A 14,355-nucleotide genomic window follows, 5' to 3' on the forward strand; every position below is an offset into this window, starting at 1 on the left:
CCTATTAGTGCTTCTTAAAGCTGATTTGTTTGCTTGCTTGTTTTTATAATTTGTTTGCTTGTTTTTAACCAGGATCCAATTAAGGATCACACATTGCATTTGGCCATCATGGCCTTTTAAATTTAAGAACACTTCCTTAGCTCCATCCTGTTTTGTCATTCATGATATTAATATTTTTGAATGGTCTAAGCCAGTTGGATTGCAGAATATCCTTTATTTTAAATTTGTATGATTTTTTTTCATGTTAGATTCGGACTAGGCATTTTTGACAGAAATGCTCCATAGGTGATGTTGTATCCTTTTTAGTGTAACACATCATAAGGCAAGTGCATTGACAGTTCAAGATTATAACCATTATTGCAAAAATTAAGGTTAATGTAGTTCCTCATTAGGAGTGTAAAAATGTGTGTGTTTCATTACCGGCAGAAGCTGTTTTGTGGGACTTGAATATAACTTAGGCTTACATTATCAACATATTTTTTTTGGAAAACATTTTTGTGGAACACTGTGACGAGCTGTAAAATGACTACTGTGATATAAAGTTAACTCTTGGTAGTACTTTAGAACCTGGCTTCTCATCCTTGTAGATGTAAGTAAATTAAGGGTAGAAGATTAGAGATGAGTTTTATTTGCTACTTTCCTGCTACTAGAACCATGTGAGTGGCCCTTTGAAGATTATGTTGTTGGATCCCTAGTTTACTAAGAGTTCCATAAATTCTGAAATTTTGTTTGCTGGAAGTCATATCCTTTCATAAGAACTTTAATTATAGTGAGAAAAATTTGTCTTAACTAAAAAAGATATTCACATTGTAGCCAATGACTCAACTCAGGTTGTGCCAAAAAAGAGTTGAAGTTTGATTCAGTGGAAGGGTTTGAACAGTTTTTTTGATTTGTAATTAGTTTGTTTATGTAATATTTAACAAAAATACATCATGCATGTGCTATGTGTAATATGTGAGTCACTAGGGATGTAAAGATGAATAACAAAGATAGTGGTATCTTAATTTTTTGGAGAGTAATACATAATTTAAAAAAGAGTTAAAAGTATAGTAAAGTATAAAAATATACTTTAACACAGCAAGACTTATGCTATATATAAAGTTTTCTCTTTTGCTACATATAAAATTTGAAGCAATACGGACATGAATTATAGATACTATGTGGTAGTTGAGAGAAGAAAGAAAATTTAACTCTACTGATACAATCTAGTCATTATTCTAAAGACATAAGATAGAAAAGAGAGGAAGAACTTTAAATGAGATTGGAGAAAGTCTACCTTAAATAAATGCAATGATAAAAATGTTTTGTGAGTTTATGCTTACTTCAGGGAAGCCATTTAATGGCTTATTTTATTCTGTTTGTGTATTTTAAAGGTAACTGCTGAGAGCTAGCTTTGCTTTATAATTTTGTATTTACTAAAAAATTAAATAACTTATAAATGGAGGAAAACTTGGATCAGTTGATAGATTTTGGGGGAGTTAGTGAAATTTCTTGAGGGGATTTTCAATCGAATGCTTTTATTTTCTGTGGCAGTAATGATCTGGTTGGTTTATCTCATAAATAACTGATGTTGCTGCTTTTTGTGTTCTTTGATGTCTCACCTTATGTTTTTACTAAGTAAGGACAGCAATGGATTGGCTTCTGATGCTGTTGAAAATAGTTTAACTACTGCAGGTATTAGAACTCACTTTTAAAGATTTTATGACATAGACCATCAGGCAGAAAGGAAATGGACATTTATTGGATGCCTGCTATGTGTCAGGCACTGCGTATATTGTGTATGCTGTCTCATTTAATGCTCATAGCAACCCTGTGAGAAAGGTGGTTGTATTTATTAGTGACAAAATTGAGATTTGGAGAGTTCAAATAACTAGCACAAGGTCATATAATTAGCTAGCATCAGAACTGTAACATAAACCCGGTGTTTCTGATTCTAGATCCTGTATTGAGGCTTCACTATGCTCTGAAAACTTAAGTGCCTTGCTTGGAAAATATGAAGTGCAGCAATATTATTCCTGCCTCATTTATAATGTTCTTAGATTTAAGAACATTTTAAAGGCCCAATTTTGTTTTCTTTTCTCCTATTTGTTCTAACCTAGAATGTCTTATTCTTGGGCTGTAGCAGTGGACAATTTAAGAAGAAGTATACCCACTCTAAAGGGACTGTGAGTTTTATTGCTGCCTTAAAAAAATAATTTCCCTGAAACAAAAATTCTATGAACTGACTAATCTTGATAAATCTTGCATGTGAGAATGACACTAAATTTGCTCATTATTTTGGGCTGAGCATCTCTCACCTGACTGTACTTGTCTTTCTCTCTGCCTCTGCTTCTTTTCTACCCATGCCCCCTTACCTCTAATCTCTTTTGTTTCTACTTGATTCTGGCATAGTAGCAGCCACTTCTATGGATTTGGCTGGCTTGTCTGTACATAATAGGCTCCTAATGTGTGTTTTCTAGGAAGACATAACAAAGCTATGAAATAGATTAAATGTGAATATTAGGCCTGCTATCTTTTATTTTTAATAAGAAATTCTGACTATAGAGAAAAAAGTGAAAAGGAGTTGTATTATGCAAAACCCTTACAAATTAAGAGCTTACAGGATAAACTGTAAAGGTTAGAATAAGAGATAAATTATCCATAGTGTTAGTGTTTGCAAGCATGTCCAGTAATTATTTTGAAAAGTTGTATTTTATTACGGTTTTATTGTAACTTTTTTATTTGCTGGAGAAAAAAATTCAGTATTGATCAGTGACACCATTACTTTAAGATAGAGTTTACAAAATAGGCTTTTAGACATTGCAAAAGTTCTTTAAATAGTTACAAATCATTTATGTATTCATGGAGTTAAAGAATAGTGCCATTTTTGCTGGTGCCAGAAAACCCATTTGATTTCATATTAATGAAATATTTTAAGAAATGTAAATCCCAAGAAATTTATAGTTCTGGTTTATTTCTAGTTGTGTCCACTAATCCAGTATTGGTTGAGAATTTTCTTTACAGCTTTATTATCTAATCTCTGTTAGCTTACTACCAATTCAAAAGGTACATTAGCATGTAACTTAAGAAACAAGAGTTTAGTAGAAACTATTAATAACTTTAAGAATTAGAATCAGCTTTAAAATATATCAAGGACTAGCTACCAAGAATTAAACTCACTTAAGAATAGTATTTTCCTTTTTTGGATTCAGAAATGAGGCTCTGTATATGTTAGATTCCATAAGAGCAAAAGCACAATGCTAGCTAAAAATCTGCAAGAAGCTCCTATTTGAAATATTAAAGTATTGACAGAAAGGAATATATAAATCAGACAGGCATGCAGACATGTAGTTTTTTTTTTTTAATTTCTTCTAACTTTTTCACTTAATCAGTATTGGAATTAGCATCATGATGTGTGTGCCTACTAAGTCAAGTATTTCTTGGGTAAGCTGACTTACTTAAGATTTCCTTAGTTCTGAAGAAGACTATCTTATTTACCTTGAACCATAAGCTCAGCAAACAGTTTTATATTCTCAATTCACAGGGCTTCCTACTATGAGATTTCAGTTGATGATGGTCCATGGGAAAAACAGAAGAGTTCAGGGCTCAATTTGTGTACTGGAACAGGATCAAAGGCCTGGTGAGTAACTTGGGATGTTGCTTATCAAGTTTTGTGAAATACTTTTAGTAATGTAATATATTGGCCCATCTAAGGCCTGTAATATGCAAGAGGTGTCCTGGTGGTGTTATGTAGGTAGGCCAAGTTTCTGTTTCATTCATCATTTGGGTCTAGTAGTCCTGCCTTGACTTCTTGGATTACAGTTACAGCCTGGATTTGGTCATTATTGAGCACTAGGTTTGTAAAGGAAAGGAAATGAGAAGTGGTTTTGGGACTATCTTTTCTTAAAAATGAAAAATCTTTTAAATAACTGTAAGGAAATGAATACAAAGTACAATAAAAAAAGTAGGCTGGAGGTTTGTATATTAAAAGCCTAACTGGAGATAACCTGGTGCATCCCTATGTCCTGTTTACTCTATAACCTCCCTCTGGGTAATCTCGTCTACTTCTTAGTACATTCCACACAAATGCCTCCCAAACATACCTTTTCTCCTGAGTACAAACTCATATTCTAAAATTACATGCCAGATAGGATGTTAGTAGCACTTCAGATTCAACAAATTCAGAACTGAATTTATTGTCTTCAGTTTTTCTTTTTGTGTTCTTTATATTGATGAATACCATCAGCATTTACCCTGACTCCATGCTCTAGAGAAAAAAAGCAAAACATGATTTCTCAAAATCTTGTTCTTACCTTTGGAGTCTTCCATTCTTCATTCTCCCCTCTATATATCCCAGTCTCTAAATCCTATTAATTGTACTTCTGAAGTCTTAGTCCACTTTTTTGGATTTCTACTGCTGCTGCTGCTTTGGTCCAAGCCTGCACCTTTTTAGTGAATATTCTTTGTGCCTCACCTTTTATTCTTCAGGCTGTCATCTGCACTACAACAGAGTAATATTCCTTTTTTTTTTTTTACTTTTAAAAAAAATTATTATTATACTTTTAGTTCTAGGGTACATGTGCACAACATGCAGGTTTGTTACATAGGTATACATGTGCCATGTTGGTTTGCTGCATCCATCAACTCCTCATTTACATTAGGTATTTCTCCTAATGCTATCCCTCCCCCAGTCTCCCACCCCACAAAAGGCCCAAGTGTGTGATGTTCCCCTCCCTGTGTCCATGTGTTCCGATTGTTCAGCTCCTACTTATGAGTGAGAACATGCGGTGTTTGGTTTTCTGTCCTTGAGATATTTTGCTGAGAATGATGGTTTCCAGCTTCATCCATGTCCCTACAAAGGACATGAACTCATTCTTTTTTATGGCTGCATAGTATTCCATCGTATATATGTGCCACATTTTCTTTATCCAGTCTGTTATTGGTGGACATTTGGGTTGGTTCCAAGTCTTTGCTATTGTGAATAGTGCCACAATAAATATATGTGTGCATGTGTCTTTATAGTAGTATGATTTATAATCCTTTGGGTATATACCCAGTAATGGGATGGCTGGGTCAAATAGTATTTCTAGTTCTAGATCCTTGAGGAATCGCCACACTGACTTCCACAATGGTTGCACTAATTTATGCTCCCACCAACAGTGTAAAAGTGTTCGTATTTCTCCACATCCTTTCCAGCATCTACAACAGAGTAATATTTCTAAAATGTAGATAAATCTGTCTCTCTTCTCTGCCTTATAACTTTCATTGACCTCTGTTCAGATTGCTTAATCTGTCATTTGAGGCCCTTTAACATATGACCTTAGTGATCTTATTGGCCTTATTCCTGCCCTACCCTTACCCCCACCTATGGCACACTAGAATTGGCACAGCTACTTGCAATTCTCAGCACACTTTTTGTTCTCGCTTGGCTTTTTATTTTTGCTCAATGCAACTTCTTCCTGCCTTGAATGCCTGAACACTCCACTTTCTATCCACTATCTGAAAATCCAGTCTTGAAATGTCATTCTCTTTAGCAAATCTTTAACACTCACCTGTTTCATAAAGACAGTGAATTAATCATTTTTATCCTTCCCTAACACTTTTTCTCATAGCAATATTATAGCCGTTATTACATTATTAGTTATCTAATATGCTAGTACCCAGCTAGTTAAAGCAACTTTATGGATTTGGGATGGCGACTAGAGGGGTTTTTTTTTTTCCTGCTTAATCTTTTTATTCACAGTACCTTATATATATTCACTCAAAAAATATTTTTTGAGTAAATGACTATATGCTCACAATTGTATATAGCTAAAACAATGCTTATCAAACTTTTAAATTTGGATAGTTTAATTTAGAGTTTTATTTCCTACTTGTTTAACATGACTTCTTAAACTATTTTATTATGAAAAATTTTTAATATGTTTAAGAGTGACAAAATAGTGTAATGAATCCCCACATACCATTAGCTAGTTTCAGTAATTATCAACACATGCTCAATCTTGTTACCTCTGTACCCCTATCTATCTACTTTTGTCCTATTTATTTTGAAGTTATTTTCAGATATCATATCATTTAATTCATAAGTATTCAATAAAAAAACTTAGCCAAATAGTCTTTTTGAAAAAATAAGAAGTATCATTTAAAAAGATAGGTTAATAACTTATTTTCCTGAGGGCCAGTGAAAGGAACATTTCTAAAATGAATTTTCCAATAATTTTATGAAAAAAACTTAATCCTTTAATATGTTATAAAATTATTTTGTAACCATCTTATAGATTAAATTGAAAACATTACAGTTAACAGCTTTCTGTCATTTATGATGATAGTATTTTTCCTGTTGAACATGCTATGCTACTTGTTGAAAACTAGAGTGAAATTAGAAATAGAAATGGAAATTTCTGTTAGAAATAGAGATTGTATTTACCCAGTATTCTTACCATAAAAAATGGGCAAAGCGGTATAATTGAAAAGAGTACTGGCCTGCAAGTTATGAGACCTGATTAAACCACAGACTAGCTTTACAACTATGTACAAATTCCCTTGTCTGCAAAATGCAGGAATTGGAACTGATAAAATAGTAAGATTACTTTGCCTTCTGAACTTCTGTGATTCTGTATGTTTATTTTTTATGCATTGTAATACAAGCTATCAGTTATATAGTCCCTGCTACTTTGTACTGTGCTAGGTACGTTTATATATTAATTAATCCTTTTAGAAATCCTGGAAGAAAGTAGTAGCATTCCCATTTTATAAAGGAGTAAGTTAAGGGTTAGCAAGGATAAATATTTAGGCCAAAGTTATACAAGAAGTAAGAGTCAGAACCTGGATATAAGCACAGGTGTGCTGGACTGCAAAATCAGTGCCCTTTTCACTGTCATTACTACTTGTGATGCTTCACAAGGGAAGGTCAATTTTTAAATGGAGAGGGAGAGGGGTTCTGAGGTGTCTATAGAGGTCACATAGTTGAAAGAAAAGTCACTACGTTGTACTGAAGAATTATCAAGATAAATTTGCTAATTAATCCCAGTGAAGTAGTGCTTCTGCTAGAGGCAATGGGGCTTCTGTCTGGGGAGGGGTGTAATTTTGATAGATTTTGATGGTTCAAGTTTTCAGCCTTTCAGAGCATAAGGAATGACAGCCACTACAATGCTTTTAAAGCATTCCTCGCCTCCCACATGCACCCAGTAGTTGAGTCCTGTGTTGATGTTGCATTTCGATAAGTATGGGTTAGATTAAAATCTCAGCCTTCTCTATGTTGCTTGTTAAAGTCTTCTATTATTTCCTGTGCTCTAGTATAAAAGTCTTTCTCACAAGCTGTATCCTATCCCTGACACCTTCGTTGCTCAGTCTCTTCTCTACCAAGCCCCATGCAGCTTGCCTGCATCTAACATGTTCTCCTCTCTTCCATTACTGATGATTCTTTTGCTATGATTGCAATTCCCATTCATCTTTTGTCCTTTTTGCTTCAAAAAATGTAGGAAGAGAAGAGAAGCCGAGGAGCCAGAGGGGCTGGGGAAAAGCTGTATATTTCTATACATTAATAATTTTTGTTTTATCATACTACTATCTCTGAGCACATTTTTTGTTCCAAGCTAATTAGATGATCTTGTTTAAATTCTCACAAATACTCTGGAAGTAGGTGATTTTATTTTCATAAGTAGAATCCAAAAAGTTTCATAAGTTAACTGACTTTCCCAAAGCTATGTGGCTAATAAATGGTGAAGTCGTGATTTAAATTTTAAACCTATCTGTAAACCATAGACCTCTGAAGAATCATTGGAAAGAAAATATTAGGATAGTCTATTTTTCTCTCTTTTAATTCTTGATAGAGAGGGGCTTGTTTTCTTGTATGGAATTCTTTAATTAGTCTTTGCTTTCAATATGAAATGTGGAAATGTATGACTCATGGTAAGCTATTTGTTATAAAAGATAAACCACCAATCTCAGTGGCTTAACACAGTATAAGTCTATTTCTTGTTCTTGTAAAGTCTGCAGTGAGTATTCCTGATTGGCAAGTGGCTTCCTGTAAGTGGTTATTGAAGGAGCCAGAGTTCTTCCGTCACGTGGCTCTACCACCTTCTAAACATAGCTCCTCCGGTTGCTGTGCTACAGAAGGTGGAAGAGCATGGAGGGTCCCCATGGGAGGCTCTGAGCCAGGCTTTGAAGTATTGTTTATCATGTCTACTCTGATTCCATTAGCTACAACTCAGTCACATGACTATATGGCATGAAGAGCTAGAAAATATAACCTATGCGTTCAGGAAGAAAAACAGGTTTGGGGAATAGTTATTCTGTCTCTGCATCTCCAAAAATTCTTCCACAGGAGACAGGATATAGGGGTGGTATTACACAGCAAATGTCTCTGAATTGTCCCATTATCCTGTCAGTTCTCTGTTCAGTGGGGAATAAGGTCTACTCCATACACTGGGAGAAATACTACAGAGCCAGATCACCATATGTTTCAATTAGTTTCTTCTTAAGATTACTCTCAGTCCTTTTTCTCCATACATGCTGCCCTACCAGACTTAATTAAGGATGAAGATGTATGTTTAGGAGATGGAGCTTTAGTAGTTGATGAAGATGTGATACTCAGTTTGTCTTCCAGTTTGGTAGTAGAGGTTATGTCTGATTTTAAATGAGAACTCTTAGAATGGTGAAGGTTGTAGACCTAAGAAAAAAATTCTCATGTTTTTGCATTTCTCCAAACATGAAGGGTACAGGGTTAGCAGGTATAAGAGTATCTCTTACTCTCACTCCCCCAAAACGTTAAGAGCCAGTAATTTAGATTTAGAATTGCGTTGACTCATATGTTATTCCTGTTCCTTGGGATTATATATTGAGATCATGTATGAAGAGTTATGAGGCAGTAGAAGAATTCAAAATTACTGGGAATATATTTTTTTAAAAAAACAACCTTTTCTTAGTGATCTTTATAGACCTCAGGACAGAACTATTTTGAAAAGTTATCCATGTTTGTACTAATGCTTGTTTTTTAGTGGTTAAGCAAGGCATTGCACATGTAAAAGATTTCTTACCTTCAAGGAAACTATTTTATAATTTAAAGAATACTTGCCTAGGTTAAAAAGTACAAAAGGGTATACAGCAAAAAGCTAGTCTCCCTTTCATTTCATATCTCTAGTACTTATCTCTAGAGTCATACTATATATATATTTTTTGTTTTTAAAATGAAACAACATATACACTATATGATACCTTTTATTTTTTAACTTAATATTTTGGTTATCCTTACATATCAGCACATATATTTGTATTATTTTTAATATCAATGAGTAGCTATAATTTATTCAGTCAGCTTTCTATGGGTACCTATTTGAGTTGTTTTGCTGTTATAAACAGCATTTCAGCTAATATTTTTGTACCTATCTTTGTGTATTATAGATGGAGGTATATTTTAGGTTAAATTACTAGATTGAAGAATATGTTCATTTTAATTTTGATAGTGCATAATTGCTCTCCAACTGCAATATCTCTGTTCCCATCAATGTATGAAAATACTTGTCTCATCATACCCATACTAGCACATTATTTACCAGTTTTTAACTTTGTTCATTTAGAACTTCCTCCCAATTTCTAAGAATTTTCTATATTTTATGTAGGTTATTCCTTTTTGATTTTTAGCATGTTTTTAGAATTAAAACTAAGAATTATGTGATTTTTGTTTCTAGGTCATTCAATATTAACAGGGTTGCAACTCAGGCTGTAGAAGATGTTTTAAATATTGGTGAGTACCAAAACAGCTATTGGAGTAGTCCCCTCTTATCCGCAGGGGACAAGTTCCAGAACCCCCAGTGAATGCTGAAACCTTGGATACTACCAAACCCTTATACTATGCATTAATTTCTTTTTCTTTCTTCACAATATCACTGATAGAAGATTCATATATCTGATTGTAAATCTTAGCAACCTCAGCATATGACCTTTTTCTTTGAGAACTTTCACCTGTTCATGTAAAGGAAGCATTTTATGGCTTCTCTTTGGCATATCTGATTTGCCGACATCACTACTTGTGCCTTGGGGCCGTTATTAAGTTAAATAAGGGTGACTTGAACACAAGCACTATGATACCATGACAGTCGATCTAATAACCAAGTCAGCTACTAAGTGACTAATGGGCCAGTAGTATGTACAGCATGGATAAGCTGGACAAAAGGATGACTCATATCCCAGGTGGGTTAGAGCAGGACTGCGTGAGATTTTACCATGCTACTCAGAATGATGTGCAATTTGAAACATGAATTGTTGATTTCTATAATTTTCCATGTAATATTTTTGTATCATGGTTGTCTGCCAGTAACTGAAACTGGAAGAAAGCAAAATCATGGAAAGCAAAAGTGCTAATAAGGGCGAGGGGGGGCTACTGTTTATTTATGATAATATGCTATATAATGTATACATGTTGTTTTATATTAGCTATTATGTTACATAATAACATATATATATAACACATATACACTTTAAGCATTTTTCCCCCTTTTTCAAGGAAAATATATATATAAGATATATATATTTATAACATATACATTTTCCCCCTTTCCTTTTTCAACAGCAAAACGACAAGGAAATTTGAGTCTTCCATTGAACAAAGAATTGGTAGAGAAAGGTCAGTGACAAATGATAATAATCACTAACAGTTTAGTTCTGTTTCAGTTTTAAGGATGATAGTGTGAAGTGTTGTTTAATTAGCAAAGTACTTTTTTTTACTCAAACATGCTTTTAATACAATATCCCCTTAAATGTCTTTAAGCAACATAAAGATTAAAGTTGGACTTTTGTTGTGATTTTTAGTCAACCCTGAAATATAACTCTTAAGTCAAAGCAGTATAACTGCAAACATGTCCTGGGGGATAGGGAATTACAGAAAAATCCTTATCTCACAAATAGGAAATGCATAGCTAAATTCAGTAAGCCATTAATATCCTCTGAATGAGATGGAATTCACTGAGCTATGAGTGCTTATCTTCTTATTCACTCAAATATTCTTTTTAACATTCTTCTCCCTAGTTTTGCCTGATTACCTCACGATTCCTGTAGGAGAATTAGTGCTGTTAGAGAAAGAATACTTATGAAGAAATCTGAAATCGTAGGTTCCATTTCCAGATCTACTACATCAGCTGTGAAACTTGGGCAAGGCTATGATCCTCTACAGTTGTAAAAAGAGGGGGTTAAAGTAGATCATCTAGCTGGTGTTTCTAGAAGTTCTTCAAATGTATTCTTTAAATTCTGTTTAAAACAATTTAAATTTTTAAACTGAAAAACACATTCATTTGATTTGCATATCAGATTGTAACACACTGAAGTCTACTATCTACCAGGATCATTCTTGTACACACCTCAAAGTAAAGCTTTTTTTGCTCTCTCCATTGAAGGATATCCTAAAATTTCAAGCTAGATTGTTTTTTATAAAACCCCAAACCCAAATGTGTTTAAAGTTACATCTACCAACCTATGTATTTTCTCAACATATATGACAAAAAATATATAGACACCAAGTGAATATTGACACATGTAAGACTGCAACTGTCATCCATAAACACAAATGCTTGGATTTATCAGAACGGCCTCATTCTCATTGGTTACCTTAACATGAGTTAGCAATATCTTTTTCTTTTTTTTAATTTTATTATTATTATACTTTAAGTTTTAGGGTACATGTGCACAACGTGCAGGTTTGTTACATATGTATACATGTGCCATGTTGGTGTGCTGCACCCATTAACTCGTCATTTAGCATTAGGTATATCTCCTAATGCTATTCCTGCCCCGTCCCCCTACCCCACAACAGTCCCCAGTGTGTGATGTTCCCCTTCCTGTGTCCATGTGTTCTCATTGTTCAGTTCCCACCTATGAGTGAGAACATAACCTGATACAATATTTGAACAGTGTCAGTTTATCTTTATTGTTAGGTTTCCACATAAGACCTCCTTTGTTGGGGGGACAGTTTGCCTCTAAAATAGTTTGAAAAAAGAAGCAAATCTCTCAAGCCCCGTTCAGCCTTCTAAAATGGATTCTGGTCTCCTTCACTCAATTTGAGACCTACAAGATTATTTTAATCATGGTTCATGAATTAGCACCAGCAGTAAATCTGTATCAAAGGAAAGTTAGATATATATAGTAATTGCTTCTTAATTATATAATTCAACTTAAAAAATAATATATATAAAATAACTGAAATTTATATCAGGTATATATATAAATTAAGGATGTATATATATTAATTTATATTATATCTATATATATATAAAAATATCTGTGACTTTCTTCTTTTAGTAAACATACCAAAGCTTTACTTTAATGAATGGCATTCCTTTCAAGATTTGACTATCTTCAGAAGCAACAGTGAATGCCAGTGATGCAATCACTGTTACAGACATTTATGAAATTACTCTTGAAATTTCCTTCAGAGCTAGCATGCTTTTTTTGTGGTGTGTTGTCATGAAGCCAAATTTTATTTTTGTGGGTGAATTAGATTTTTTTTAAAGTCAGTAATTCAAATGAAACTTTCATAAATAAGGTAGATTATCTGACAGTCTTTTAATTTTTTTAATGTAGTACTCAACTAAACTTTCAAGCCTGATATCTTTGTAGTTTTCTCAACCAATTTGTGCTTTGTATTCCAGCCCTCCTGTACCTCTTGATTAGAGAGAAAGCAGGTCCCAAAGATTTCTAGAAAATATGTTGAGTAATGGGGGTGTATTGGAGAAAGGATATTGCCTGTCATTGTTTGAGACTGCATTTTATATCAAGCTGTTTGCTTATTATCATCGTTATGAGCTCTTTGACGTGGTATTTTGGAAAGAACTTGGTAGGGCCATATGGCAACTCAAGTTCCTTTTTTGAGTGCATCTATCTAATTCCTCTATTGTTTAATTACAAGTTTTGAAGCTAGTGTTTTTTATTTTTTTCTTTTTCCCCAGTTGTACCTATTCCTACTGTATTGTGGGTGATGTATGTTTCTGTGGGCAAATCATGGTACCTAATTCTTATTTATAAGGTTTTTTGTTACTGTGTTTTAATGGAATATGTGTTACGAGTTTCAAGAAACTTGTTCCCAAATATACTTTTGGAACAGAATTTAAATGGGGGATGGCATCTATTTTTTGTTTTGCCCTTCTCAGAAGTGACCATCTTTTATTGAGTGTGCTAATTTTTTTTTCTTTGTAGTAACAAATGAATATAATGAATCACTGCTCTACAGTCCGGAAGAACCAAAAATACTTTTCAGTATTCGAGAACCAATAGCAAATAGAGTTTTCTCAAGCAGTCGTCAGCGTTGTTTCTCCTCAAAGTAAGCATCCTCGATCTGACTTCTGACTGTTTTCATCCCTTTCATTGTTACAAAGCCCACTTGGTTTGAAAACTATTTAATTTCATTAAATTTGCTCATTCAAACTTAATCTAGCAGGAAAAGTAGAACCTGTGAAAGTAACAAGGTATCATGCTAACCCGGCTAAAATCATATTTTCTTTTACACTTATTGTGCCATTTTAGAGAAGCTAAAACTTAAGTGACTAGAAAGGGTGGTACAGTTATTTATTTAATGATTTGTTGGTTTTTAAAAAATGAACGAAGACACAATAATTGTAAAAGAAGCTGAATAGAAAGCCCCTTCTTTTTCATAAGCTGTAGAATAAAAACACAATAAACACTGATAGAAAACTTAGATTGCATAGCAATAAACCTTTAGAATAGTATTCATTTCTTCTAGGTTTTCCCTAAAAGTGACCTCCTGTCTATTGAATTTGCTTCATTTTATTTTTGGGGAGAGGATATAAAAAAGTGGATGTAATTTCTTATTTTGTAAAGGTTCCCCAATTTTCCAAATTAACAAGAAAATCTAAAATTCGGAGAAAATGTCATCTATCTCATGGCAAGCAGAAAACAGCTTAAGCAATTAACAAATTGCTGACCTTAGTGTACATATTTTCTTTTTATAGACATACAATTAATTTTTTCCCCAGGTTAGACACAAATAAGGAAATTTATCTTAACATTCATGTTGTCATTTGAGAGTTAATTTGATTAATCCACAGATGTGTACTCAGTTTGGGTGAGACGACAAAGACTCCTTCAAAGATATATACTACTTATATTTAAGTTTTTGCTAATAGGAGAATAGCTTTGTGATTTTGACATGGAAAAGATTTCTTAAACATGTCATAAAAAGCACTATAACAACAAAAGATTGACAAATTGAACTACACTGGAAGTAAGAACTGCCAGTAATCAAAAGATACCATTAAGAAAACAAAAAGGCAGAGCGAGAAAGATATTTTCAGGACCTATATCCAGCAATGGGCTCATAGCCAGAATATTTAGTATATAAAAGTTCCTACTGACAGTAAGAAAAAGGCA

At 33.6% G+C, this 14,355-nt stretch overlaps 1 protein-coding gene across 8 annotated transcripts in view; it reads left to right on the forward strand.

The window, feature by feature from the left end:
* The window catches only part of NADK2 (NAD kinase 2, mitochondrial), a 49,449-nt gene that overhangs the window by 31,502 nt on the left and 3,592 nt on the right, over positions 1-14,355 (forward strand). For 4 of the 8 annotated variants that reach the window (XM_063811299.1, XM_063811300.1, XM_063811297.1 and 1 more), the window contains exons 8-12: positions 2,100-2,165; positions 3,524-3,619; positions 9,669-9,724; positions 10,550-10,603; positions 13,165-13,288. In XM_063811299.1, coding sequence (XP_063667369.1) covers positions 2,100-2,165; positions 3,524-3,619; positions 9,669-9,724; positions 10,550-10,603; positions 13,165-13,288 — 396 coding nt within the window. The remainder of the gene's footprint in view (positions 1-2,099; positions 2,166-3,523; positions 3,620-9,668; positions 9,725-10,549; positions 10,604-13,164; positions 13,289-14,355) is intronic. The other 4 variants (XM_003310748.7, XM_063811301.1, XM_517804.9 and 1 more) reach the window with 1 other exon arrangement.

Source organism: Pan troglodytes, chromosome 4, assembly GCF_028858775.2.
Source record: "Pan troglodytes isolate AG18354 chromosome 4, NHGRI_mPanTro3-v2.0_pri, whole genome shotgun sequence".
Taxonomy (NCBI): domain Eukaryota; kingdom Metazoa; phylum Chordata; class Mammalia; order Primates; family Hominidae; genus Pan; species Pan troglodytes.